The sequence below is a fragment of the Felis catus genome, chromosome B4, assembly GCF_018350175.1.
Source record: "Felis catus isolate Fca126 chromosome B4, F.catus_Fca126_mat1.0, whole genome shotgun sequence".
Lineage (NCBI taxonomy): Eukaryota > Metazoa > Chordata > Mammalia > Carnivora > Felidae > Felis > Felis catus.
Genome location: NC_058374.1, coordinates 131,621,820 through 131,649,386, shown reverse-complemented (window position 1 = coordinate 131,649,386; position 27,567 = coordinate 131,621,820). Strand labels below are relative to the sequence as shown.

The 27,567-nt window shown below is 46.0% G+C and overlaps 1 protein-coding gene across 2 annotated transcripts; it reads right to left on the bottom strand.

Moving 5' to 3' along the window:
* On the bottom strand, positions 1-27,460 carry EIF3L (eukaryotic translation initiation factor 3 subunit L). Of its 2 annotated transcripts, XM_003989250.6 has the most exons (13): positions 27,329-27,460; positions 26,719-26,767; positions 25,600-25,810; positions 21,617-21,696; positions 18,197-18,258; positions 14,530-14,599; positions 14,245-14,318; positions 11,040-11,211; positions 8,785-8,939; positions 7,868-8,038; positions 6,592-7,089; positions 1,382-1,462; positions 1-217 (listed from the first exon to the last, which is right to left on the bottom strand). In XM_003989250.6, the coding sequence occupies exons 1-13, from the start codon at positions 27,359-27,361 to the stop codon at positions 179-181; spliced, it is 1,695 nt and encodes a 564-aa protein (XP_003989299.1). In that variant the 5' UTR covers positions 27,362-27,460; the 3' UTR covers positions 1-178. The 2 variants fall into 2 exon arrangements, with proteins under 2 accessions (XP_003989299.1, XP_044918283.1); XM_045062348.1 differs by lacking the exons at positions 21,617-21,696; positions 26,719-26,767; positions 27,329-27,460 and having other exon boundaries at positions 25,600-25,678.
* Positions 27,461-27,567: the final 107 nt, after the last annotated feature.

Sequence of the window (27,567 nt, the reverse complement as noted above, 5' to 3'; positions counted from 1 at the left end):
TCCAAAGAAGATCTTTTACTGAGGCCTATTTAAAACATTTCAGTCCTGAATTCAAATAAACTTCAACTCAGCTGAACAGCTGATGGCCGATCCAGGTAAAGGCTTCACGGTGACAAAAATACACCCCACCTACAAAGACATCAGAGTAGGTTCCTGACTAAGAACAGTGTGAAAATACTCAGGGTCTCTGTCCCATCTTCTTCAGAGTTCGATTGAGCTAGAAGAAAGAGAAAAGCAAAGTTAGCTATGGAGATTTCACCAACCCTGTTCCTGCAGGGCACACGATCACCAGGCCCAGCCCCTGGGCCGCCCTTCTGAAGTCAGGGAGGGCGTCTCTGATGCAGGCGTAGGTGTCGGCTGTGTGTGTATACAGCCTCAGTTAGGGGCTCCAATCCTGACACCTGTGGCCGTGTGCAATTAATTCATGCAGACTGGGGGCTCCTGGGTGGTTCAGCCAGTTCAGCGTCCGGCTCGCTTTCAGCTCAGGTCATATCTGATGTTTCGTGAGTTCAGAGTCCCACATCAGGCTCTAAGCTGACAGCACGGAGCCTGCTTGGGTTTCTCTCTCCCCCTCTCTCTGCCCCTCCCCTGCTTGTGCTGTCTCTCAAAATAAGTAAATAAACTTAAAAAAAATTTCATGCAGACTGTTCTTCTACCTGTCCTTCACACAGAATGTGCGTGCACGCGCGCACGCACACACATACACACACACACACACACACACACACACACACACACACACACACACCCCCTACATGGCTTGGCCCATTTTCTAGGCCTCAGAGAGGCTAAGCCTGCCAGGGCCTCCTGCAGGAGGAGCCAGGTGACAGGGACCAGAGCGTTTAACAGTGACCTCTGCTGGAGGACTCAGAACACCAGGACGAAGTGGCTCCAGCTATGGCCACAGAGACCCCCACGCCGTTGCACCCTGCACCCTCCTAGTGTTTGGCCTGACCCACAAGACCTCTCCCAGGGCAAGATGTGGAATGCACCCAGTCTGTCAAAACACAGCTTCCTGTCCCCTGCCTGCAGAAACCGGCCAGACCTGTCTAAGAGAGTTACTGCCACATGGGGAGGGATGGGTAAGAGCAGGCAGTGAACCCGCCCATATTAGGAAATACCAGGGAGGCAGAGAGAGGAGAGCCGGCCACCCGCAGAGACGGATCTTGGAAAGAGATGCTCTGGAGAAGGCTGACACAGCAACTGCTACAGGCCCAGCCCCACTCCCCAAACCCCAAGCAGCCAGCCAGTCTAGCTCAGAAACTTCAAGGGCCAACTTGGGGCTTTGTTGAAATGAAAATTTTAAAAACTTCCTAACTCCCCGACCAAGGTCCTAACCTCGGTCCCCAGCCCACACACCACACTCTCTCAGATTTCTCACCTCCTCAAATTTGTGAATCTGCCGGATGAAGAAATCCCCATAGCGCCTGGCAACCTTGGTGTCTGCGATGTGGATCATGTCCTGCGGAAGAAGTAGAATCAGAGAGGGGCAGTGAGGTAGAGCCACTAATGGACTTGCAAGTAACTATGCTGCTGAATAACCCCCTACCGTGCTTTTCAAAAGCAAATAGGTGTGAGTTTTGGGGGGGGGGGCCTATAGGGGAGCGTAACCAGTTGATAGCAGCTTTCTTTCTTTCTAAACGGTTGATTTTTATTTTCTTCCTGTTAATTCATTTATTTTTATTTTCTCCTTTTTAACTTTTTTTATTTCAGAGAGAGAGAGAGAGAGTGTGTGAGAGAGGGCCTGCGCGCCCATGAGCTGGGGGTGGGGAGGGGAGGGGAGAGGGAAAGGAGAGCAAGAGCCAGAGAGAGGGAGACCGACAGGGACAGAACTCCAAGCGGGCTCCATACTCAGCCCGCAGGGCTCAATCCCACAACCGCTAGGATCATGACCTGAGCCAAAATCAAGAGTTGGACACTCAAATGACTGAGCCACCCAGGCACCCCACTTATTTTTACTTTCAAGGTTCTTTAAATTTTATGTTTATTTATTGTTTTTATTTTTTTAATGAATAGGACTCTTTCGGCAATAAAAACATTTAAGACAGTATTTTATTCTTTTTTTTTTTTTTTTAAGATTTGTTATTTTAGTAATCCATACTCAACAAGGGCTTGAACCTACAAGCCTGATATGAAGAGTCCCATGCTCCACTGACTGACCCAGCCAGGCATCCTCAACATTTTATTCTCAACACTGTTTGGGAGTGTAATGTTTCAAATTAGTCCAGATTTTAAATTGTGTGTTTTAGCTCAACTGTGGTTGAACACCAATTTACTTGTAAATTCCTACATAATCTAGGTTAAGACCCAAGAACCTTCTGAATCTCTTTGAGAGGACTTTTTCAAATCAAGGATGAAAAAAGAAAAGCCAGAAAAACAGAAAGCAGGGGTGCCTCACTGGTTCAGTCAGTGGAACATGCACCTCTTGATCCTGGGTTATGAGTTCGGGCCCCAGGCTGGGTGTAGAGATTACTCAAAAATAAAATCTTTACTGAGAACGAAACAAAACAGAAAGCAGTATTTTGCCAAAGACGAACCTGAACCAGTAAGAGGAACAATAATAAAAGAAAAATATCCCCAAAATTTTTTTCACATATGGACTTATTAATCAGTATTAACTTACAATATGAATATAACAAATCATGACAAAATTTTATCTGTAATAACTAAATGGCTAATTCTTGGGAGAAGCGTTTACTTGTATCTGTGTATGTATATGTATACATTACCATATATACCTACATACAAAAATTTCTTTACACACACACCCATTTATATAAAAAAAAGAAATCTCCATGACCTACGTGGAACTTGAACTCACAACCCTGAGCCCAAGAGTTGTATATTCTACTGACTGAGCCAGCCAGGCGGCCCAGGAGAAGTATTTTATTAAAGACCATCCAGATAGTTGGGACTAGTTCAGCTGGGTCACAAAGAGACGACAGAGGGATGGACCAGGTTACTGACATTGCCAAAGAATGTGTATATGTCAGGTACTGGGAATAAACTCAAAAAGGACTTTAGGTAGTTGATGTAATGCTGCAAGGGACAGTTCTAACTTTTAAAAGCACGAATAAAACACTGGAAAACTTCCACTTCCGATGTTTCTACTTTTGGTTCACGTCAGAGATAGCTAAGTTCTGCCAAACATTAAGTCTTCCAAAAGTCATAAACTCCGAATGACACGGTTTGTTTAGCAAGATGAGCTTTCAAAACAAACTACCCAAACTGACCCAGCAATTCCACAAGTAGGTATACACCCAAGAGATTATGTGCACACAAAAAATTCACAGCAGTGCTATATCCACAATACCCAAAAGGTGAAAACGATTCAATGTCCATCAACTGATGAGTGGATGAATAAAGCGGTATATCCTTACGGTAGAGTATTTTTCGGCCTTAAAAAGGAATAAAGTACTAATACATGCTACAACCTGGATGCAACTTGAAAACACATCCAATGAAACAAGGCAAACACAAAAGGCCACATATTTTATGATTCCATGTATAGGAAATGTCAAAAAATAGACAAATCCAGGGGCACCTGGGGGGCTCGGTTGGTTGGGCACCCGTGATTCTCTCTCCCTCTCTTCGACCCTCCCTTGTTCGCATGCGTGCTCTCTCACGCTCAAATAAACTTAAAAAAAAAAAGAGTGAGCGAGAGATAAATCCACAGAGACAGAAAGCAGACTACTGGTTTCCCAGGGACTAGGGTACAAGAGGAACTGGGAATGACCACTAATGAGTAGAAGCTTCTTTCAGGGATGTGGGAAATGTTGCAGAATTAGACAGTGGAAATGGTTGTGTGACACTATGAATATACTAATAACCATGGAATTATACCCTTTTTAAAAAAAAAGTTTATTTATTTGAGAGAGAGAGAGAGAGAGAGAGAGAGAGAGAGAGAGAGAGCACAAGCTCGTACACATGAGCAAATGGAAGGACAGAGACAGAGGGAGAGAGAATCCCAGGCAGACTCCATGCTGTCAGTGCAGAGCCAGACACAGGACTCGAGCTCAAAGTTCCAAACTGTGAGATCGTGGCCTGAACCAAAATCAAGAGCCACGCAGGCACCCCTGGAATTATACCCTTTAAAACAGTGAAGTTTGGGGCGCCTGGGTGGCTCAGTCGGTTAAGCGTCCGACTTCGGCTCAGGTCATGATCTCTCAGTTTGTGAGTTCGAGCCCCGTGTCAGGCTCTGTGCTGACAGCTCAGAGCCTGGAGCCTGCTTTGGATTCTGTGTCTCCCTCTCTCTCTGCCCCTCCCCTGCTCATGCTCTGTCTCTGTCTCAAAAATAAATAAAACACTTAAGAAAAAAACAGTGAAGTTTGTTATACAAATTATACCTTAAAAAAACTCCCCCAAAAACAGTATGTTTAGACCAGCACACTTTCTTAAAACAACCAAAATACAGAATGATTTTTAAAAACCTCCTCATAACATCAGGGCGCCTGGGTGGCTCAGTCGGTTAAGCGTCTGACTTCGGCTCAGGTCATGATCTCACGGTTCGTGAGTTCCAGCGCCACGTGGGGCTCTGTGCTGACAGCTCAGAACCTGGAGCCTGCTTCTGATTCTGTGTCTCCCTCTCTCTCTGCCCCAACCCGCTTGCGTGCTCTCAAAAATGAGTAAATGTTAAACAAAACAATTTTTTTAAACCTCCTCATAACATCAAAGAGCTGACAAGAGAATACAGAGCTACTTAAGAGAAAAGAAACCATTCTAAGTAAAACACAGAAGCCCCCTCTGCACTGAAGACATTCGCTAATCAATCCTAGAAGACCTGCACAGAGGGGACAAACCAAGGCTGGGGCGTCTTACAGAAACCCCTCCCTGCACTGCTGGGACCCTGAAGGGCTATACCCTGAAGCTAAAGGCAGACACAGACAGAACTACCTGCTCCAGACATCAAGCAAAGCTCACCAAATTGGCCAAGGAGCCTAACAGAAAGAGACCCATCCCCAACATACTATAAACACGAGGCGATTCTTCTGACAATCTGCAGCTGCAGCCTGGGCTTGCTACCTGGCCCCACCCAGAAAACCTGAGGCTTTGGTCTATGGTGGTCCCGGACCAGTAATCTCCCTAGGCACCTTAAAGAGGCAAAAGCAAATCCCCTCTAGGAGAATGAAGGGTCGTCCTAGGTTTAAAAAACAAAAAAGGCATCTAAGGAAACACTGAACCGTGAAAAAAAAAATCAGAGAAAGCAAAAGCAGAGCTGAAGACACGAACAGGGACAGAACAATATATCCAAAGGAAATTAAGCAGAACAGAGGGGAAAAAAAGATGGAAGATGTGACACAGCACCCACCCTCTTCCCTCTCCAGCCTTCCCTCGGCCACAGCCTCCTCTCACGGGCCGCTCCAGCCACACCGAAGCTGTCCCCTCGCTCCTGCCCAGGGCCTCTGCTCCCTCTACGTGGACGGCTGTTCCCCCAGATGTGCGTTTGGCTAATGTCTTTACCTCCCTCAAGTCTTAGCTTCGATTTCCCTTCCTCAGCACAGGCTGTCCCGAGCACCTTAGTCAGTCCTGCGACCCCTGCCTCCCACCACCACCACCGGTAACTGTGTAGCACTCGATGATTCTAACCTACCACAAAATAAAGGAAAAATTTCACCTCTCCGTGTTTGTGGGCCCTGCTCCTGGGCTCTCAGGGAAGCTATACTTTAACCCTTACCTAAGGTCAAAATGACCTGGCAAAACCTCAAAGCATGGGTTCTATTTCTGCCCCAAGCAAACTCTGTACATCTACTTCATTTAAAAAGAGAGAGAGAGGGGCGCCTGGGTGGCGCAGTCGGTTAAGCGTCCGACTTCAGCCAGGTCACGATCTCGCGGTCCGTGAGTTCGAGCCCCGCGTCGGGCTCTGGGCTGATGGCTCAGAGCCTGGAGCCTGTTTCCGATTCTGTGTCTCCCTCTCTCTCTGCCCCTCCTCCGTTCATACTCTGTCTCTCTCTGTCCCAAATAAATAAATAAACGTTGAAAAAAAAATTTAAAAAAAATAAAAAGAGAGAGAGAGAGAGAGAGAGAGAGAGAGAGAGAGAGAGAGAGAAGCATTCCAAACATAAAGATAAGAAATAGAAAAAAAATAGTTAAAAAAAAAAAAAAGAATGTGGGCTGAAGAAATAGAAAAAAAAACTCCCGGATTCCTGTAAGATTAAAGTCATACAGCCCTGCAAGTAACATAAAGTCTGTAACTCTCTGGAAGGTCATTCACTGCGACTTGTAACTCAACAAAACAAAACCATATAGAACTCTCACACCAAACGTTCGTTCCCTGGAGCATTCTCTACGTTGTGGAGACTGTGCATCTCAGGCAGCTGTCTTAACGCGGACTCGGACTCGAACAGAACTTTTTTTCTTAAAAAATTAAGTGGGTTTGCTCATTTCGCATCGACACCTACTACCTGACTTGCTGCATCAGAACGCTTAGTGTCTATTTTCTTACATTAGTACATCAGCACTAGGGCAGAAACCTTTGTGGATTTTGTTCACCGCTAAGTCCCCAATGCTCAGCGCGGTGGGTGCCCGGTCAGTGTTTATCGCGGGGTGCGTGAACAGAGGGCCCCAGAGACCCAGGCCGGGGGATAGCCGTACCTTATCAATGTAGAAGTCCACCTCAGAGGCCGACTGAAACTCGCCGTCCAGGGCAGAGATGCCACTGGTCCACACCAGGTTCTTCATCTTGTGTTTGAAGACGAGGAGCTGGATGCGGAACTCCTGTTCCGTGAGGTCCAGGAAGCCAGCCAGCTTGGCCACAGGCATGGTGGTGTAGAGCTTGAGGAAGCTGCGGATGGTTGAGAGCTGGGCCTGCTGCTGCACTTCATCGGCGAACACCTTCAGCTGCTGCAGGAAGGGCTCCTTGTGGTAGTTCGGGTGCACGTTGTCGTAGTTGGGCACCACAGGCGACAGGAATTTGGGGCACGAGTAGCTGAAGAGCTCCTCATAGACCTGTGGGTCACCTTTCTGCATGCGCAGCATCTTGTCCCCGTATTTCTCCCGCAGTTGGAGGTGAATGCTCTCGTCAATTCGCATGGGGTACATGGTGAGCGCGATGGCCAGCAGCGCGTGCATCTGCTCGTTCTGCTTGTTAATCTGGGGGTGGGAGAGAAATCGCCGCAGGGTCAAATGCCACGGACTTTCGGAAGTCCCTGCCGCCGTCGCCCCAACACCCTCCCGGGTCCGTTTGCTTTCCCACAGTCTCTCCCAATGTGCCCTCTAGCTCCAGTGAACCTCACCAGCCCACTTCCAGGTCCTCCTTAGCTGGCTCCTGCATTCTCTACTGGGGCCTCCTTCTCCCTGGATCACCCCACACTCCACCAGATCAATCCTCCCACACCACTTACGACCGAGTCACCCAGAAACTTGGATGGCGCCTGTAACGATCAAACAGCTTAGCTGGGTGGTGAAGGCCACTCCAGAACCTGACACCCCAATCTGACTACTCTCCTGCCCCCCCGCCCCGACAAGAGAGTCCATCGTGGTGCCACATCACCATACTTCTAAGTCTCAACACCTTTTCTCTGCCTAGAAACCTCAATGCTGTGCACGTCTTGGACCCCCCCTCCTCCACGGCAAACTGCGTGAGGGCGGTACCCACATCTAACTCCTTTTTAAACACCGACAGCCCAGTGAACGCTCAGCAAACGGTTTTTGAATACACGTAGGCACTGTCGCGGGACAAAAGTAAAATGGAAGATATCGTCCCTATTGTTAAGGAGTTGACGATCTGAGATAAGTAAGAGACACAAAGAAAAGAAACTTAGAGCATGCCAGCTTGAAAAGGCATACAAAGAGCAACACTTTGGATGGCGTTTCCCCAAAACTGCTGGCATAGGTGCCAAGGGGTCAGGCCGGTCGGAGGCTTCCTCACCATCTCATACTTGTATGTGGTCCTCTGGAACATGCTCTTGGTCCTCTGGATGTAGAGGAGGATGTTGGCAAAGACCCGGATGGCATCCTGGTAGCGACGCATCATCAAATAGGCAAAACCGACGTAGTAGTAAGTGGTCACCTGGCACTCGGGCACGCGAGAGTACATGCTCTGCGGAATTAGGGAGAAGCACCCATGAGTCCCAAAACCGATCCACCCCAGAGAGAGTCTGGAGGTTGGCAGGGCCCAGTGTCAGCTGAGGCAGAAGCCCTGGACCACCCAGGGGAAGCCCCGGCTCGAGTCAGAGGTTCTGAGTACAGACCATACCATTCACCGATTAAGTTCTAGGACCTGAGAACCTCATTTTGTTAGATATTTTAAAGGGGCGGGGGGGGGGGGCCTGAATCAGATCAGATTTCTTTCAGATCCAAATCCCTCTATACCTCAGTCACATATTCCTCCTTGCTTTCTACTCCTTGCTTTTCCAGATAAACTTGATAAAGGAACAGATAAACAAAGACTGGAAGACACACACGTCAAAAAGGCACCAATTTTTCTGTGGCTAAGAAAAACCACCACAGCTAATAACCATTATCTAACCATCTTAGAACTAAATCTTCTGTTAATTCCTTAACAAGTGAGACCTGAATGGTAAAAATCTGCCATTGTCATTCTGTTTTGAAAACAGAATCAAAGACTGCTGAATAGTTCAAGTGTTACTAACTAACACAGAGAAAGCACCTTGCCCAGGCTCAGATTTTCAGTACAGTGGTTCCCCCAGTTCTCAATTTTCAACTGGCCTGGGGATGAATCCTTTCTTCTCCCTGTAATGTATCCTAATAGATCAGAGTGTCTCTTGAAGCAGACCCTCTGGCTGGGGAAGGGGGTGGGGAGGGGAGGGAGGTGCAGGTAATCACCTTCTTATTCAGTTCGATATTCTCCAGCACCTTGATGGCCTGGTAGTAATCCCCCAACAGGGAGTGCAGACGCAGGAGCCCCACCAGGCTGAAATACCCAAGCATCTTGTAAAGGGAGTGCCGTCCATACTCCCCGGCCACACTCTCGGGGTCACCTGAGAGAAACAGATAGCGTGAACACTTCCGCAGGGGCAGGTGAAAGAAGGTAAGCCTGAGCCCTGAACGTCACTCGGTGACCTCTTCACCTACCAGCGGCCTCTAAAGCTTCCCGCAACAGAGATTCACTGCCCTCAAAGAAATACCAAGAAGCAGCACACTTGACCTGATGCTAACCTTTTCTTTTTTAAAGTAATCTCTATGCCCAACGTGGGCTCGAACTCATGACTTTGAGATCAAGAATCACATGCGTCACCGAATGAGCCAGCTAGGCCTCCCTGGCCTTAAACTAATCTTAAATTTATCAACAAGAGTTGCCTGAGTGGGGTGACAGCTTTTTGGTTTGTTTTTTTTTTTTTTTGGTCCCAAGACACCTGAGAATACTGAGATGGCCCTTTTTATCAGGAGCAGTTTACTCACCAAGGCCACTGCTTTCAGGAAGTTCTTGAGGTCAAAGCTATTTTCCTAATAACACTAAGATGCGATTTGTCTTTCTCACTGAACTGACACTTGCACCGAACACCGGAGAACATGGGTAAAACTACCAACAACTCAGCATAAATCAGTCAGTGGCCTGCAATTACTGTATTCTTTCCCACCACATGCAGTAAAAGAACCAGCCACTTTTTTCACAAAATCCTATTTTTACTTGAAAGAATGACCCATAAATTCAGATTGGGGTGTTTAGCAGACACGTTCCAAAACTGAACGAAGTGAACCTGTTACATTTCAACAACAAAATGGACAGTGCTCACTTCACTGCCAATGAAAATGTGAGCTTTTAAGCAAAAACTGTAGTCTTAAAGAACTTGAATCTGCCACTATGAGTTCAACGCCTTCCATATAAAGCCTTGTCTGATGAGACTGTGACAAAAGTAACAGATGTGGTCTTTAAAAACTGTCTAGTAGGGGCGCCTGGGTGGCTCAGTCGGTTGGGCAGCCGACTTCGGCTCAGGTCATGATCTCACGGTCCGTGAGTTCGAGCCCCGCGTTGGGCTCTGTGCTGACAGCTCAGAGCCTGGAGCCTGTTTCGGATTCTGTGTCTCCCTCTCTCTGACCCTCCCCTGTTCACACTCTGTCTCTCTCTGTCTCAAAAATAAATAAACATTAAAAAAAAAAAATTGTCTAATAAAAGGGCACCTGGATGGCTCAGTCCGTTAAGCATCTGACTTCAGCTCAGATCATGATCTCACGGTTTGTGAGTTCGAGTCCCGCGCTGGGCTCTGTGCTGACACCTCAGAGCCTGGAGCCCGCTTCGGATTCTGTGTCTCCCTCTCTCTCTGCCCCTCCCCAGCTTGCACTCTGTCTCCTTCTTTCTCAAAAATAAACATGTAAAAATATTTTTTTAATTATATAATAAAATCTGTCAACAGAAAATCTTTATAACTCCATGAACCAGTATTCTACAAAACCATGCAGCAGTAAAAAAAAAAAAAAAAAAAAAAAAAAAAAAAAAAAAAATCCATTCAAGCTGCAGGATAAACCTATAAACTTTAATATAAGAAAGTAAAAGTTCACTGCTAACGTTTTCAGAATCCTCATCCAATTAACGGGCATGAACCCCTCGCTGTCAAGTTTTGATGTAGCAGCAAAGAACGCAAAGACTGAAAAGGCTGCTGAGATACTCCTCCCTTTCCCGACTCCGTGTCTGGATGAGGCCCGGTCTCCCTCATCTACTGCAACTAAAACAGACTGTAACTGCAACAGACAGAAGGCAGAAGCGCACGGAGCTCTCTTCCGTGAAACCCGGTGCCAAAGTGATTTGAGAAAATGATACTCTTCTCACAGGGGCAAAATTTATACAGCTCAACTTGCTGATTCTCAATCTTTAAAGACTGCAAAGTGGTCTCGACACCAAAAACTTGGGAGAATCGCTGATCTAAACAAAGGCCCTGGAGACAGTACAAGTGCCTGCAAATGCTGGTCTCACGAGTGCCGGTTCAGTCTGTCGGCGACAGGCTGCCAAGCCGCACAGCCCCCGACATCAGCACTTGGCTACTGCCCACGTCCAACACCAAACGGGAGCAGCCGGTTCCCTAAGCCGCAGCGACCCCTCTGCGGCCTCTCTTCCCCGGGAACAGGTGGCAAGCAGCACTCACCTCCGCTCGTGTACACCTCCAGCTGCCGGTTAATGTTCGACTTGTCTACTAGGGAGTGAAGGACATTGAGGACGCTGTGAACGTTCCAGATTTTGGGATTGGAACGAAGGAAGTCAATCTCCTCCTCTGACTTCTTGGCGGTCTTACAGCGGTACTGACTGAACGACTGAAACTGTCGGGAAGAAGGGAGAGAGACAGAGTGGCGACCGGTGCAGAACATGAGGCCGTGGGGGGGCGGGGGGGGCGGGCTCTGGACTGGGAGGGGAGGGCCGGGGCTACTGCTGCTCATGCCAAACTGTTCTGTGCACTACCTGTTTTTGCAAAGCCATCTTGGTTTAAATTGAACTTTGTTCGTTACTGAGCACGTTAGTTCTTCCTCGGCTAGCTAAAGATCTCTAAGACGAAAGTTAGTTTGTAAAACAAAAAAACACATTCAGTTTGGTATTTGACTCCAGACTTAAGTGTAAAGTCTATGAGCTTTGCAATGCAGTCAACCTGGCTATCAGAACCAGGTGGCTTGTAACAGATCTACTCTTAGATGGCTGTGCCATGCCCGAGTCAGGATTATGAATGCGGTGGAGACAGGGCAGGTGTCTGTACGTGTGTCTTCCCTACTGGAGTTCACCATCAATTCACCTAGGACAGGAACCCACTCTGAGTCGCCTCTGTACCAACCACAGACCCTAACCACACAGCATAGGGCACATATAGGGCCCATACCACAGGTATTTTTTGAGGCAGTGGTTCCATCTGGGACCAGCAATGGGCTGGGGCTCCATCAGTCACCCAGAACATAGCACAAGAGACCTACGCAGTCAATTAGTTTTTAAAAGCTCCTTGGTTGATTCTGGTGCACACCAAGTTTGGAAACCAGCGACCTAGAATCTAGGTCCTAGATGACCCAAGAATGTTCTTCAACTCCAAAATATCGTCTTCCTCTAAGAATGTAGGAAAATGTTTCCAGATTTACAATTAACAGAAGAGTATCCAGAATACTGCTGAACAGATTCTATGTCAGTAAGAACAAGATAATCCAATGGAAAAATGGACAAAAGACACTGATGATCACTTCAAAGAAAAATAAGATTGGTCAATTAACAGGGAAAACGCTTGATCTCTTCAGGTATCAGAGAAATGCAAATTAAAATGAGATCACCATTTCTTTCCCATCAAACAGACAAAAATTAAACCAGTAACATCCACAGCATAGAAATTCTCAAATACTGCTGACAGCAGTGTAATTTGACACAGCCCTCGGGGAGGGCAAGATGTTACTATTTCTTAAAATCCAAAGGGATTGCATGTTCTAGATCTCTACAGTGGCGGTGTACACATTTGTCAAATCTCATCAACAGTGCACTTAAAATTGGTATTTTACTGTATGAAAATTTTGACTCAATAAAGCTGATTTAAAAAAACGTAAAAAGCAAATATCCTTCAACCAACAATTCTACCTCTAGTGATCTCTAGAGATGAACCTATGTGTAACATAAATGAGGATATTTACTAACTCACTGTTTGTAGCAGTAGAAACTGAAAACCTAAATGTTCATCACCAAAAAGGTAGTTTACACAGATCTTGTAGTAAACAGAAAAAAACAAAGCTGTCTCTATGTAGACATGTTAAGTGTTCCATATCATAACAAATGACATAAATGTATTAAACCATTTCTAAATGGAGTTATTTTTGTATGTATGTAACCCTGAGAAACATTAACATGGTGTCTATCTTTCCAGACAATAACCGATGCCTCCACAAAGGCGAGGAAGACACTTTATCTGCAATCTGAAATAGACAAAGTTTTTAAACAGTAACGATATATAGATGTATTACTTGTACTGATAAAAGTAAATGAAAGCAGAGTGGCGGGAAAAAGCCACTTACCCGTGTGACATCTACCTGGCCAGGCAGAATCCCACCTGGCCCTCACTGGCCAGTCTTTGTTACCGGTGAGAGCACTTTAAGCCCCTTAAGAGAGCACCAGCTAAGCCCAAGGGATTATGATAATCTTAAGAAGGATGAAGAACCTTAGCACAGATGATCCTCCTTGACCTGCTGTGAGTCAACAGGACCACCAACCTTCTAAAATATGCCAAAGGGGCTGACACAAGCCAAGAAGCCAGAAAGGGCAAACCAGGCCAGTGTGGTTTGTGGCCCTCACTGCACAAAAGGCACCAAAGCCTCATCTTAAGCAGAAAGCCTCTCCCAAAGGGCCCTGGGAGGGCTTTCTCAGCCCACCAATCACAACTTGCCAACACTTTCTAAGTCTCTGGTCTGTGCAGCTCAAATAATGGCTTTATTAAGAATCTGATTTCTCCGGAAATTCCCAGTGAGAGTTATCCAGTCCTCATAAAACTCACAGGAAACAAGTATCTCCAAATTCAATTATTCTGTGTTTTACGTCTATATTTTATTTTTAAAGAATAAAACTGACCTAAAAAAAGGTGGAAAAGAATAATGATAATATTGACCATCACAACAACCAGGCAACATTTATTGAGTAATTCTTCTGTGACAGGCACTGCACTAAGCTCTTTAGATGTCATTTCCAGTAATCACCCCCCAGATCCCGCTTTTAGAGAAACCAAGGCAATGTGGTTAAGTAACTTGCCCAGGGTCCCAGGTTAGTGAACAGCAAGACTTGAAAAGTGTACCCCTGGGCTACACAGCTGCTGTACTTGACATGTGACCCAGTTCTTGGTGGAGCCTCCATAGGAGCACTCCAAGACAGGCAATGTTTCCGCCTTGATGCTAATGTTCTACTTTATTCTTATCTAGCATATAACCACTATCACAGTCAAGGCATACAACATTTCTGTTTCCTAAGAGAGGAAAGTAAAACTCGGGAGAGCTTAAACAACATGTCCACGTTACAGACTACCAGGTGGGAGCGCCCACACCAGCACCCACTCACTTCTACCTGACTCCAAAGCCTAGGAAGCCTTTATTCTCCCTATCAGACCAACTCTCAAGGTCAGGTAAGAGCTTGGTGAAAGTCAGCTCGACTACCAAATTGATACCCAGAGCTCTTATGCGTCACTGACTCTTCAGAAAACCATGACACTGAGGACGCCACCAGGGGATATCCCCAACCATGATGGGGACATTTTTATCCCAAGCATCTTTTTAACAATGCAAACAATGGTAACTGCTGCTCCTTTGTTGGACTAGTTATTTCAAATGAGATCACGGCTGGCCAGATACCTGATAGATGAACTCATCAATGATATCCCAGAGCCACTGGTTGGGTAGTTCAAGGGGAGCAGGACCATCGGCATCTGCATGGGAGATCACAGCAAAGTCAGATGCAAACTATGCCCACTTGGTAAGGCTATCTATAGAATACATTTTCTAATGTTTCTCTTAAAAAGACCATGAATAACAGGACATCCCCCCTTCCACTTGCATATTAAAATTCTGCTAACAAAAAGCAGAGGCCAGCACTGGGCCTCATCACAGCCTCACACCCTTAACCAAGCTCAAACTCACTAAGAATGTAGTTGAAGAGATTGCAGTAGTTGTAGTAGGATTCAAATCTCTGCTCCAAGGAGGGCCCTCCCTGTAAAAAGAAAGGAGACATCAGCACAGATGTTTAATTTAAATGTGTTTTACTCAGGGCCTCTGGGTGGCTCAGTTGCTTTAGCATCAGACTCTTGATTTCAGCTCAGGTCATGATCTCACAGTGAGTTTGACCCCTACACTGGGCTCAGTGTTGACAGCATGGAACCTACTTGGGATTCTCTCCCTCCCTCCCTCCCTCCCTTTCTCTGTGCCCCTCTGCCTCCCTTGCATGAGTGCTTTCTCTCAAAATAAATATTAAGAAATAAAATATATGTATTTTACTCATGGTCTACCATGACGGCTAAAGACCCATGAGAACTGACGGTGACTCTCTCCTTCTGAGGATGCAAAGAGCACTCAAGTCAGAGGGAAGACCGTAAGAGCTAGAGCAGTTCAAAGGGGCACTGAATATCAGACCGTAATGTTCAGGTTTTACGGCAACAACCCCAACTGACCATTAAAGAACAAGCATGCAGATCTAGTGAAGTACTGGGGCGCCTGGGTGGCTCAGTTGGTTAAACGTCCCAACTTTGGCTCAGGTCATGATCTCACAGTTCATGAGTTTGAGCCCAGCGTCAGGCTCTGTGCTGGTAGCTCAGAGCCTAGATAAAGCCTGCTACAGATTCTGTGTCTCCCTCTCTCCCTCTCAAAAACAAACATTAAAAAAAAAAGAAGGAAAGAAAGACAGAAGTACTAACAAAAGCAAAAAGGTAAGATCACAGTGCTCAAAGAATGGTGAGAGCAGATAACGCTACACTAGGCTACACGAGACTAGAAGAGGCCAGGAATGTAGAGGTCTTTCAGGTCAACAGAAATCTAGGCCAGAGGGGTCAGTAAATCCACCATCACCTGTTTTTGTCAATAAAAAATTCAACTGGAACAGAGCCCTGCACTCACTGTCTACGGCTGTTACAAAGGCAGTGTTGAACACATTCAACAGAGACCATGATGGCCTCAAAGCCAAAAAAACCTATCTGGCCCTTTATAGTGAAGGCTGCTGACCCCCAACCTAGACTTCATGTTGCTGGGAACGGAGAACCACTGAAGGCTTCTGAGCTGGGGAATAACACGATGCTATCTGTAAAGGGGGAGAAAGAACACAGCCCTGGAGTTTTAGCCCCACTGCTTACTGAGCTTCTGACAAGGTACTCAATGTCTATGTAGAATGAGACTATGTCGTAAAAGTGCCCAGTATGGTTAAGGGTTCTTTCAATGAAATGCCCCCACAAGATTTAACACTGGCCATATATATGAACGTACCCCATGTGGTACCTAATGAAGAGGTTACAAGATCAATAAGCTTCTGCTGAATCTTTATTACAGACCAAAGGTAAGATTGGACGTGGTAGAACCACTTGTACTATGGGTTCTGATGCCATGGTCTTCCCAAGAAAGCCGTGTTATGTAGGCTAGCTAGACTCAGCATGGCCCACACAGTACCTGAGCCAAAGCATCAAGTGTAGGAGGGCATCTTCACTTTCTCTCAAAGTAGTGAGAGCTCTCACTGGGATGGCAGAAAAACACGGTCCCTGCAGTACTCTGACAATGGGAACGCCTCCAGCCGGCACTCACGGTGGCTCCCACGGCAAAGCAAGAGCTCGCTAGTCGGGTCAAGCTGACCCCTCAGGGGGACGAGAACTGAGTTAACTGTGAGCAGGCAGAAATACTCTAAGGAGAGATCATGGTGCCAGTTTCCTTCATTTACACGTGCACACGCATGCTCCAACAATTAGCCTGTCACCATCAGTGACGAGGCACGGGATTACAGCCGTGAACAAGATCAAGTCCATGCCCTGGCGGAGTTTTACCCTCTAGCGGGGGTAGCAGACAAAAACCTAGTAAACAAATAATACGATGTCAGCTAGTGATGTACATACGCTCTGAAGCGTGGCCAGGAGGAGGCCCGAGGATGGCCAGGAGCCCAGGAAAGGAGGGGAAGCCAGATCAAGCAGAACTATGACTAAGACTTGGGATTTTATTCTAAGTGTGATAGCAAGTCACGGTAGGATTGGGAGGCAGGGTGTGACTTGGTGAGACTATGTTTCAAAAGGATCATGCTGGTTACCAGACTGAGAACAAACTCTAGTAGAAGAGTGGAAATGGACACCAGGTAAGCAGCTACACAGTCCAGGCAAGAGACGATAATGCGCTGAACTAGGATAGCAGCAGTGATGGCGGTGATAAGTGGGTGGTTTCAAGAAGTATGTTGAAGATAGAGCTGAACAGGATTTGCTGCAAGGCTAGAAGTCAAGTGAGACAAAAGTCAAGAAAGAGGCCAAGGTTTTCAGTCCAAGTCACCTGGATGCACGGTGGTACTATTTGCGAGTTGGCTGACATGGGAAGAAGAGGTTTAAAGGGAAAAGAAAACTTCAGTTTGGGGTATGTTACACTTGAGATGAGATGACCAGAAAGACAACCAACTGGAGACGTGGAATAGGTAGCTGGATATGCAAGTATGGATTTAGAGACACTGGGGCTAATAATAGAGATTTTTAGTCATCACGTGTATAAATAGTACAGATCGTATTTTAAGAGACTTAGGTCATTCTAAAATTCAGAAATCAGAGAAGAATCAAACAGGTGCCCAAAGTAGGGGGAGAACACTGGTACTCCAATAAGACAGGCCTGAGTTCAAGGAGTCTGGCCACTTACTAGTTGTATGAATTTGAGAAAAACCACCTCAATTTGCCTGCTCTGCAGGATTACGGTGAGGATTAGAATACAGATGCATGTCAAGTGCCAAGCATTATGCTTGACACACGGTGACAATTTCATGATGTTTCAGAGTCGAAGACTCCACGGCAATGCACTGGAGTTAACAAAGCAAGGACATCATCACAGGCAGAGACAGAAGAAGGTGCTCAGGGGGCCCCAGGGTGGCTCAGTCAGTTAAGCATCCAACTTCAGCTCAGGTCATGATCTCACAGTTCATGAGTTTCAGCCCCGTGTCAGGCTCTGTGCTGACAGCTCAGAGCCTGGAACCTGCTTCAGCTTCTGTGTCTCCCTCTCTCTCTGCCCCTCCCCTGCTTGTGCTCTCTCTCTCTCTCTCTCTCAAAAATAAACATTAAAAAAAAAATTAAGAAGGCGCTCAGGAACACACTATTAGGATGGCATCCTACAACCCAATCAATGTGATGAGTGCAAGTCAGAAACTGCGGGGATGGAGACATTAAAACGGACAGCAAAGCTATCACCTATTAGTTTGTCTGGAATAGATACCCAGCTTGCTAGATTCAATCATTCCCTCTGTTATTATTATTACTATTTTTTTAGTGTTTATTTTTTTGAGAGACAGAGACAGAGCGTGAACAAGGGGAAGGGCAAAGGGAGAGGGAGACAGAATCCGAGGCAGGCTCCAGACTGTGATGCTGGGCTCGAACCCACGTACTGTGAGATCAGGACCTGAGCCGAAGTCAGACGTTTAACTTACTCAACCACCTAGGCGCCCCCCCCACCCCCCATTATGTCTTAAAAGAACGCTGAGAACACATGCCAACCACTCTTGGACACCGAACCAATATAAACCAGTGGTTGTGTTCCAAACGCAAAAACGACACACAGTTTAAAACGACGCCAACAACACTTAGATACTCACACTGACTTTGGCATATATGTGCCTGTAGTATAATTCTTTGTACAAAATCAGGAAGACAGCATCTGGAAGAGATGGCAAAGGGGTGCTTTAGTAATCCACAAACAACCAGGGTCCTCAGGCAGTTCTAGCCCCTTTGAAGGGAGTAAAGGGATAAACATGATTTAAAAGACTAAACGACATCTACATTTTAAATTTTAACACTTACACCCCAAGAATACGGGGAACAAGAAAATTCACCTTGTTTTATCTTTCAACCTCATCTTCATCTCATTCAGACTCATTTCCTGTCATCATTTAAGATATTTTGCCATCCAGTTGTTTAATAAACCAACACATAAATAAATAGTAACAGCTCCCAAGAAAGCAATGTCACATTATCAAAATCGGAAATATATGGGTATCTTTTATTTAGAAATCCTATTTAATTTTTTTATATATTTTTTTTTGAAATAAAGAGAACACATGGGGAGGTGGGAGGAGAAGGAGACGAAGAAAAAGGGGGGCAGGGGGGAATCCCAAGCAGGCTCCACGCCCAGTGCAGAGCCTGACTCAGGGCTCAATCCCATGACCGAGATTGTGACCTGAGCCAAAATCAAGAGTTGGATAATTAACTGACTGAGCCACAAATCCTATTTTAAAGAACTTATCTTATTAATACGATACAACCACTAGAAAGAAAGAAAGAAAGGAAGGAAGGAAGGGAGGGAGGGAGGGAGGGAGGGAGGGAGGGAGGGAGGGAGGGAGGGTTGGTTGGTTCTTTGGATACTGACACTGAGCAGAAAAGAGCTAACAAAGCAAGCGTGAGACTTCTATCCTTTGGCTAGTAAAGTTGGTCCTTGGCTGGCATCTGGGAACCTGGATTTCAGGAAGGTCCTCACCACCCTGATAAGAGTGGTCTGCTATGCCTAAACTGTGCAACAGTGGTTCATGGTGAACTCCTGCTTTCCTTCTGGGGGTCTGGAATTTTGGTACGTGCTAGGCAGAGGATGTGCCCACATAACCAACACCCAATAAAATCCTTGGACACCAAGTCTGTAAGTAGTCTGACAGACAACTTTTCACACGTCACAATTCCCTGCTTGCTCGAGGAACAGCACATCCCATGTGACTCCACGGGAAGGGACTGCTGGTAACATGCACCTGGTTTCCGTTAGATTCCTGTCTATGTCTTCTTTCCCCTCGCTGATTTTGCTCTGTATCCATTTGCTGTAAACCTTCATAGCTGTGGATACAACGATACCAACCACCAAACCTGGGGGCAGTCTTATAAATCCTAGAGATACAGGGGCGCCTGGATAGCTCAGTCGGTTAAGCGTCCGACTTCAGCTCAGGTCATGATCTCGTGGTCTGTGAGTTCGAGCCCCGTGTCGGGCTCTGTACTGACAGCTCGGAGCCTGGAACCTGTTTCGGATTCTGTGTCTCCCTCTCTCTGACCCTCCCCCATTCATGATCTGTCTCTCTCTGTCTCAAAAATATATAAACGTTAACAAAAAAAAATTTTTTTAATTGTTTTTCAAGGGAAAGAAATGGCATTTAGTCTATGTAAAAAAGAAACAAAAGAGGTATTCCTATTTGCTTATGTATGCATAGACCATCATGGGAAGGATAAGAAAAGAAAGTGGTAGCACTAGACGGCTCTAGAGAAACTGAAGACTTGAGGATGGAAGGGGAGGGGGGTGATTTTTATACCAAATCTCTTTTTTCACTATTAGGTCCTGTGATTACTTTCCTATAAAATTATACACAGCTGACCGTTGAACACTGTCGGGGTTAGGGGCAAGAACCGCCCCCTGCACAGTCAAAAGCCCACACAAATAACTTCTGACTCCTCAGATATTTGACTGTTGAACCTTAATAACCTACTGCTGACTGGGAGCCTTACCAATAACACAAACTGTCAATTAACACATATTTTGTATGCTATGTGTATTAGATCCTGTATTCTTATAATAAAGTAAGCTGTAGAGGAGAAAACATCAAGAAAATTGTAAGAGGAAATACATTTACAGTACTGTATGGGAGCGAAAATAATCCACGTATAAGTAGACTCACCCAGTACAAACCCATGTTGTTCAAGGGTCAACTGTATTACAGGACTTTGTAGTTAATACACACAATGTTACATTCTTATAGGCAATATATTAAACAAAGAAAAAGGTCTGAGCACCACAGAAAATAAACTCTCCGAGAGCGACTTCTAAACAGAGCTAAGTAAATGAAAAGACACTACATGTCCATAAATTAGAAGACTTAAATATAAAAGCAACATACCCCTAATTCTATTTTCAGAGTCAACACCATCCTTATCAAAATCCCAGCTGGCTTTTTGCGAAAACTGACCGGCTGATCCTAAAACTCATATGGAAATCCAAGGGACTCAGAAGAAACAAAACAATCTTGAAAAAGAACATAGTTGAAGGACTTACACTTCTGGTTTCAAAACTTACCACAAAGCTACAATAATCAAGACAGTGTGGCCCAAGCGTAAGGAAAGACATATAGATCAACGGAGTTAAAATGAGAGTCTAGGGGCGCCGGGGTGGCTCAGTCAGTTAAGTGTCCAACTCCTGATTTCGGCTCAGGTCATGATCTCACGGTTCATGAATTCCAGCCCCGCGTCGGGCTCTGCACTGACAGTGTGGAGCCTGCTTGGGATTCCCTCCCCCAACCCTCAAAATAAATAAACCAAAAAAAAAAAAAAAAAAAAAAAAAGCTGAGAAGGGCATCTGGGTGGCTCAGTGGGTTAAGCATCCAACTTCGGCTCAGTTCATGGGTTCTAGCCCCACATCAGGCTCTATGCTGACAGCTTAAGAGACTGGAGCCTGTTTCAGATTCATTCTCTCTCTCTTCCCCTCTCTCTCTGTCCCTTCCCTGCTCGTGCTCGCTCGCTCTCTCAAAAAATAAAACATTAAAAAAAAACAAAAAGCCTGAGAGTCCAGACATAAACCCTTACATTTACATGATAACCAATTTCAACAAAGGTGCCAAGACAACTTACTGGAAAAACAGTCTTTTCGAAAACTAGTGCTAGGACAGCTAGTTATCCACATGTAAAAATGTGGAGATGGATCTTCCTACATCACACCATGTATAAAAAAAACCATCATAAAGTGAAAGGTGGAAGGAAGCTGCCAGAGAGCCCATTCCCAAGCGACTATAATGACCTCCAAAATTACAGAGGGAAATGGAAACAAGTCAGGACGAAGATCTCAATTTTAGCTTCACCACATTTGAGAGGTCTCTGTCCCCTCTTTGTTTATTCAGCCTTCATTCAACAAGTTCTTTACTAAGGGTCTAAGGTGTACGAAGTCCTGGGGAAACAAAACAGTGAGTGAAAGACACAGATCATTTGAGCCTCCTAGTGACCCCTGAGTCGCAGGATCCCACCCAGCGCACAGAACACAAAGAGCTCATACCTACCGTTTCCAACCTGTGGAGCAATGGCTTCAGCCTCAGGCCAGGGTGTATTCTTGAAGAATCTTTCAGTCAACTTGGTCCAGCTGAAAACCAAGCACAAAAATTCTACAAGTCCAAAACAGGAACGACCTGAGAAGAAGAAACCTTCACATTTTACAGATAAGGACCCAGGCTCACAAAGGGGAAGGTGTCACAGAAACGAAGCCAGGGCCAAAGCCCTCCAAGTCTACAACTTTCCTATACCCAACTCTGCACCTCAACTTTTCTCAATACGGTAAACACTCCTTTTTATCACTTATGGGGCAACTGGGTGGCTCAGTCAGTGGGGCTCCAACTTCGGATCAGGTCACGATGTCACAGTACACGCGTTTGAGTCCCGCCCTGGGTTCTGCGCTGACAGCTCAGAGCCTGAAGCCTGCTTCAGATTCTGTGTCTCCCTCCCTCTCTGCCCCTTCCCCACTCACGCTCTGTCTCTCTTTCAGAAATAAACGCTAAAAAAAATTATCAGGCAACCACCGTGCTCTTCAGGATCATTTCCGGCCTCCGTGTCATGAACTCCAGTCATACTTAACAGCTTGCTGTTCCCTGATCTGATACCCTGTTTTAGATACTCCCACCCTTCTCCCTTAGCAATATTCTTCCTACTCTCCTGGAGCGCCGTGTCTCCTCCTGCTTTCCAAACTTGGAAGCAAATCTGTTTGTTGTGGTCTGATGCCATCACAGACCTGCAGCATCCCACCCAAACACCGCTGCCCACGATGCTTCACAGCCCTACAAGAGGTTTCCGTTCAATTTCCCTCCTGATCCCCTTAGGAGCTACTTCCACTTTCTCCCACTCTCCTCAACTCCCACCTCTCTCTTCTCCAGATCTTTCAGTTCAGCACAGAAATATGCTCAAGTTCCTGCTTCAAGACAAAACACAATGCATCTCAACAACTCTTCGTGTCCTCTACACTTGCTACCTCTCCTTTGTCATCCTCCATTTCTCACCCTCTGCCATCTGGCTCCTGCCTCCACCACTCCACTGAAACGGACCTTGCTGGTGATCACAGGACTTCTCAATTGCCAAAATCAACCGGCTCCTTCCTTGACTCAATCTCACCAGAACACTTAACGTTTGTTGACCCTTCCCTTCTTCAAGTCTCTTCTCTCTGGTTTCCTGTGCCACTTCTCTCTGCTGACTTACTACCTATTTTCCTGACACTACTCTCTACGCCTATACTATCGAGATTTTCTTTCTGCCCCGTCTCCTTTACCATTTCCTCCCTTTGCCCACTCATCTGCAAAGGAACAAACTTTCCAAGGCGCCAGATATTCTCCTCACCACACATTCTCCTATGGAAATGTGTACCACACGCTTGGCTCCAACTCTGTTTGCCACATGTGAATACTGTGCTAAAGAAATGAATGTCAAATTTTAATTTTAATTAAAAAAAACAATATCTAACTCAGTTTCTGGAAAACTTTCAAGTATATTTAGAATTATTTAAGTATGTGAATCTGATTTTTCAACTGTAAATGTTATGAAATCTAAATAGAAGGAAACCTGGGTGGCTCAGTTAAATATCCAACTTCGGCTCAGGTCATGATCTCGCGGTCTGTGAGTTCGAGCCCTGCGTCGGGCTCTGTGCTGTCAGCTCAGAGCCTGGAGCCTGTTTCAGATTCTGTGTCTCCCTCTCCCTCTGCTCTTCCCCAACTCATACCTGGTCTCTCTCAAAAATAAACATTAAAAAAAGAAAATTTAAATAGAGATCAAATATTTCCAACATATACAAACTGAGTTGTGCTATAAATACAAAATATAGGATTTAGAATGCGTAATACTAAAAAAAGTAAAATAACTCATTAACGGTTTAATTCTGATTATGAGTGGTAATATTTTAGATGTTGAAATAAATTAAAATTAATTCCCCTTGTACTCTTTTTCTTATTTTTTAAGTCTTATTTATTATTATTATTTTTATATATTTTTATTCATTTTGAGAGACGAGAGAGAGAGACAGACAGACAGACAGACAGACAGACACAGATTCCGAAGCAGGCTCCAGGCTCTGAGTTGTCAGCACACAGCCCATCACGGGGCTCGAACCCACAAACCATGAAATCACAACCTGAGCCAAAGTCAGACACTTAACTGACTGAGCCACCCAGGTGCCTCTAAAGTTTTATTTTTAAGTGATCTCTACACCCAACGTGGGGCTCAAGCTCACAACCCTGAGACCAAGAGTCATAAGCTCCACCAACTGAGCCAGCCAGATGCCCCTCTTTTTGTATTTTTTAAACATAGCTGATGAAAAAAACTGTTACACATGTGGCTAGCATTATTATTTCTATGGGACAGCACCGAGCTACACACTTTTAACTAGGAAGATGTGAGGAGGAAGGAAAAAACAGTTCAGGGATTAATTCTATTCACTGATCCAATAAGCCTCTGGCTATTAGTTTTGTCCATCCCTCCTCTCAGTAATGGTTTAAATTCTGCTTCCTGGGTGACGTCATTCCTGACTATCCTGACCCTGACTGACCTGTCTCATCTCTAATGCCAATTACACAAGGGCAATCCCCTGAAAACCAGTCAAAGCGTGGCTCACCCTGTTATGCATTAAGTTGTGCAGTAATGTGGGGCATCTTGGGGGGCTCAGCTGGGTGAGTGTCCAATTCATGATTTCCGCTCAGGTCACGATCTCTCAATTCGTGAGACAGAGCCCCATGTCAGGCTTCACGCCGACAGCGCAGAGCCTGCCTAGGATTCTCTATCTCCCTCCCAAGCTTGCGTGTTGCACACGCACACTCTCACTCTCTCGGTAAATACACATTAGGAAAAAAAGTCGTGCAGTAATTTAAAAATTGGGCTCTGCTGTCAGAAATGTGCAGGTTCAAAACTCAAGTAGCCATGTGACTTATCCTTTCTGTGCTTTGTTTCCCTCATCCGTAAGATGAGGAAAACAATACTACCTACTTCATGGGGTTACGGAGAAGCGTAATGAGTAAAACACAGGAAAAGCATTCTGAACGTTGCCTGATTTACACTGGTCGCACGTACTACTGTAACTGCTGCTATAATTACTGATCACGGTGTTATTATTTTAGACCCTGTATGAGTTTGGGGTTTTTTTAATTTTTTTTTTATTTAATGTTTTTATTTATTTTTGAGACAGAGAGAGACAGAGCATGAACAGGGGAGGGTCAGAGAGAGGGAGACACAGAAACTGAAACAGGCTCCAGGCTCTGAGCTGTCAGCACAGAGCCCGATGTGGGGCTCGAACCCACGGACTGCGAGATCATGACCTGAGCCGAAGTCGGACGCTTAACGTACTGAGCCACCCAGGTACCCCTGGTTTTTTTATTTTATTTATTTATTTTTTTTTTAATTTTTTTTTCCAACGTTTATTTATTTTTGGGACAGAGAGAGACAGAGCATGAACGGGGGAGGGGCAGAGAGAGAGGGAGACACAGAATCGGAAACAGGCTCCAGGCTCTGAGCTGTCAGCCCAGAGCCCGACGCGGGGCTCGAACTCACAGACCGCGAGATCGTGACCTGGCTGAAGTCGGACGCTTAACCGACTGCGCCACCCAGGCGCCCCACCCCTGTTTTTTTTAATGTTTATTTCTTTTTGAGAGAGAGAGTAGACAGTGTGAGTGGGGGAGGGGGAGGGGCAGAGGGAGAGGGAGACACAGAAACTGAAACAGGCTCCAGGCTCTGAACTGTCAGCACAGAGCCCGATGCAGGGCTCGAACCCACAAGCTGTGAGATCATGACCTGAGCCGAAGTCAGAGGCTTAACTGACTGAGCCACCCAGGCGCCCCAGACCCTGTATGAGTTTTGGCAATACAGTCCAACAAAGTAACATGTCTCCCCCAAGGAATCACAGAAACCCCTCGGGCTCTCTCTTTACAGAGAAGTGATTAGACAGCACCCTTTTCAGGGGCTGCATCACTAAACCAGTCCACCTAGAAAGAGGGTCATTTCAGCCAGCGGTCTGTACCTGTTCTCATAGATGTCTTGGATCTCATACACCTTCTGGTCAATGACGTCGCTGGACACGCGACTGGCCTGCAGCTCATACACCTTCTGGTCAATCAAATCTGAGACGGTTTTGTGGAAATACTGGATGAAGTTTTTGATCACTTCAGGGATCACCTGATAGGTCTGCTGTTCATACTGACGTTCATAAGCCAGATCCTGCTTTGGATCTCCTAAAGGTTGGACAGAACAAATACTTTACCAAGTGCTTTCAAACCCACATATATTACAAAACGAAAGGGCAAGACCATCCTCTAAATTAAAGTCTAAAAATCAGGTATAATTCCCTTTTAAGCACTCAGAAATATAACTGTCCCCAACTCACTCTCAATCCCGGTACGCGGTTTCTTCAAAAAACGCACCACTACTTAAAATTATATGTTTGTTCATAATCTCTTCCCTCCGCTAGAACCTGAAACCCAAGAGGGCAAGAACCTTGTACTCAGTGTACCCACGTGGTTATATGGGTGTTAGAAGAGAGAAGATGACTGTGGGAAGGGAAAGTTAGTAGGCACTTAATATATTTTGGATGAATGAATGAATGAATGACTGCCATTTTCCACGAATACAACAGTGCAAGTTACCAAACTTCTCTGCTCTGTTTTCTCATCTGCCAAAGGGAGACCACTTTCATTTAGGTACTTTATAGAACTGTTTTAAGGACTAAATGAAACACCTTGGACAAGGTACCTCCAACAATGCACGGCGCTTACTAAGTCAAACCAACTCACTACATTTCAGGAAACCCCAACCCCAAAACCTTCCAAAAATACTTCACTTGGGCTTGGTTTGCATTTCTTTAATTTTTCACAACAAGATTTTCTTCTTCAGCGAATAGTCTGACAAGGAAACCACATCCAGGATAGTAAGCTTTCTCTTCCAAGACTCGGAGGTGGAACATGAAAAGGACCTGGTTTATTAGGCTCTATACCACCCTCCTTCTGAGAACTAATAACTGACTCCACACCGGGACCACGAAGAAAGAGCGTTTAACAGATGCCCGTCAAAGCTGTTCTGAGACCTTCAAAAAGGTGCCAAACCCTAGAAGTGCCTAGCTAGCCAGACAAGTCCATGGTCTCACCTGTGTGCATGTCATAGTCGCCTGGGTAAGCATAGGGATCATAAGCAGCCTATTAAGGAAAGAGACGGAAACGGTCACCAATTCGTGAACCCAAAACGTTCGTTCGACAATGTTTAGGATAAGCAGGGTACTAAGAATACGCAAGTGGATAAAACACAGTCCCGGCCTTGGAGAAACTCACACGCTTGTGAGAGAAGGGAGAATAAACAAGACAGCGATACAACGTTACGGATGCAAATAAGGTAGAGCAAAGCACAAGAGGCCGCGGGAACCAACGGAGTTTTACAAGGGGCAGCCCAAACCGTAAGAGCTAAGTTACAGACACACAGAATCCTTATGGGATTCCATAAGCAGCCTCCGTCTCCGGTCTCGCAAAAGGAGAGAACGAGGAGACCGGACATGCGAAGTGGGCGGGCCGAGGCCGGGCTGGTGAGTAGCAGCAAGCAGTGGGAACAGCATGAGGGCCGCGCCCGCAGGGAGGCAGGCCGGAGGCGGTCGCGGCCCGCAAGGGCTCCCAGAGAGGCCCGGACGCCGTCTCGCCGCGGGGCCCAACATCCAAAGAACTCTGCCTCCTTCGCGGAGCTCAGTTCACGCGCAGGGCCAGCCTTACCTCGGACTCGTAATCATCAGCGGGATAAGACATGGCTGCGGCACTCACGAACACAGCCAGAGAGAGCGAAAACTGCGGCCCGCTCCTGCGTCGTGAGGCCGGAAGTTCAGCCCCTACCGGGCCTGCCGGGAAACCGGAAGTCCTCAGGGAGCCGCCACGTCAAGAAGGGCGGAAGCGGCAAACACTTGAATTTTTCTTCCTTCTTCAAATAGAGGCTGTATAAAGAAGGGGGAGTCTGT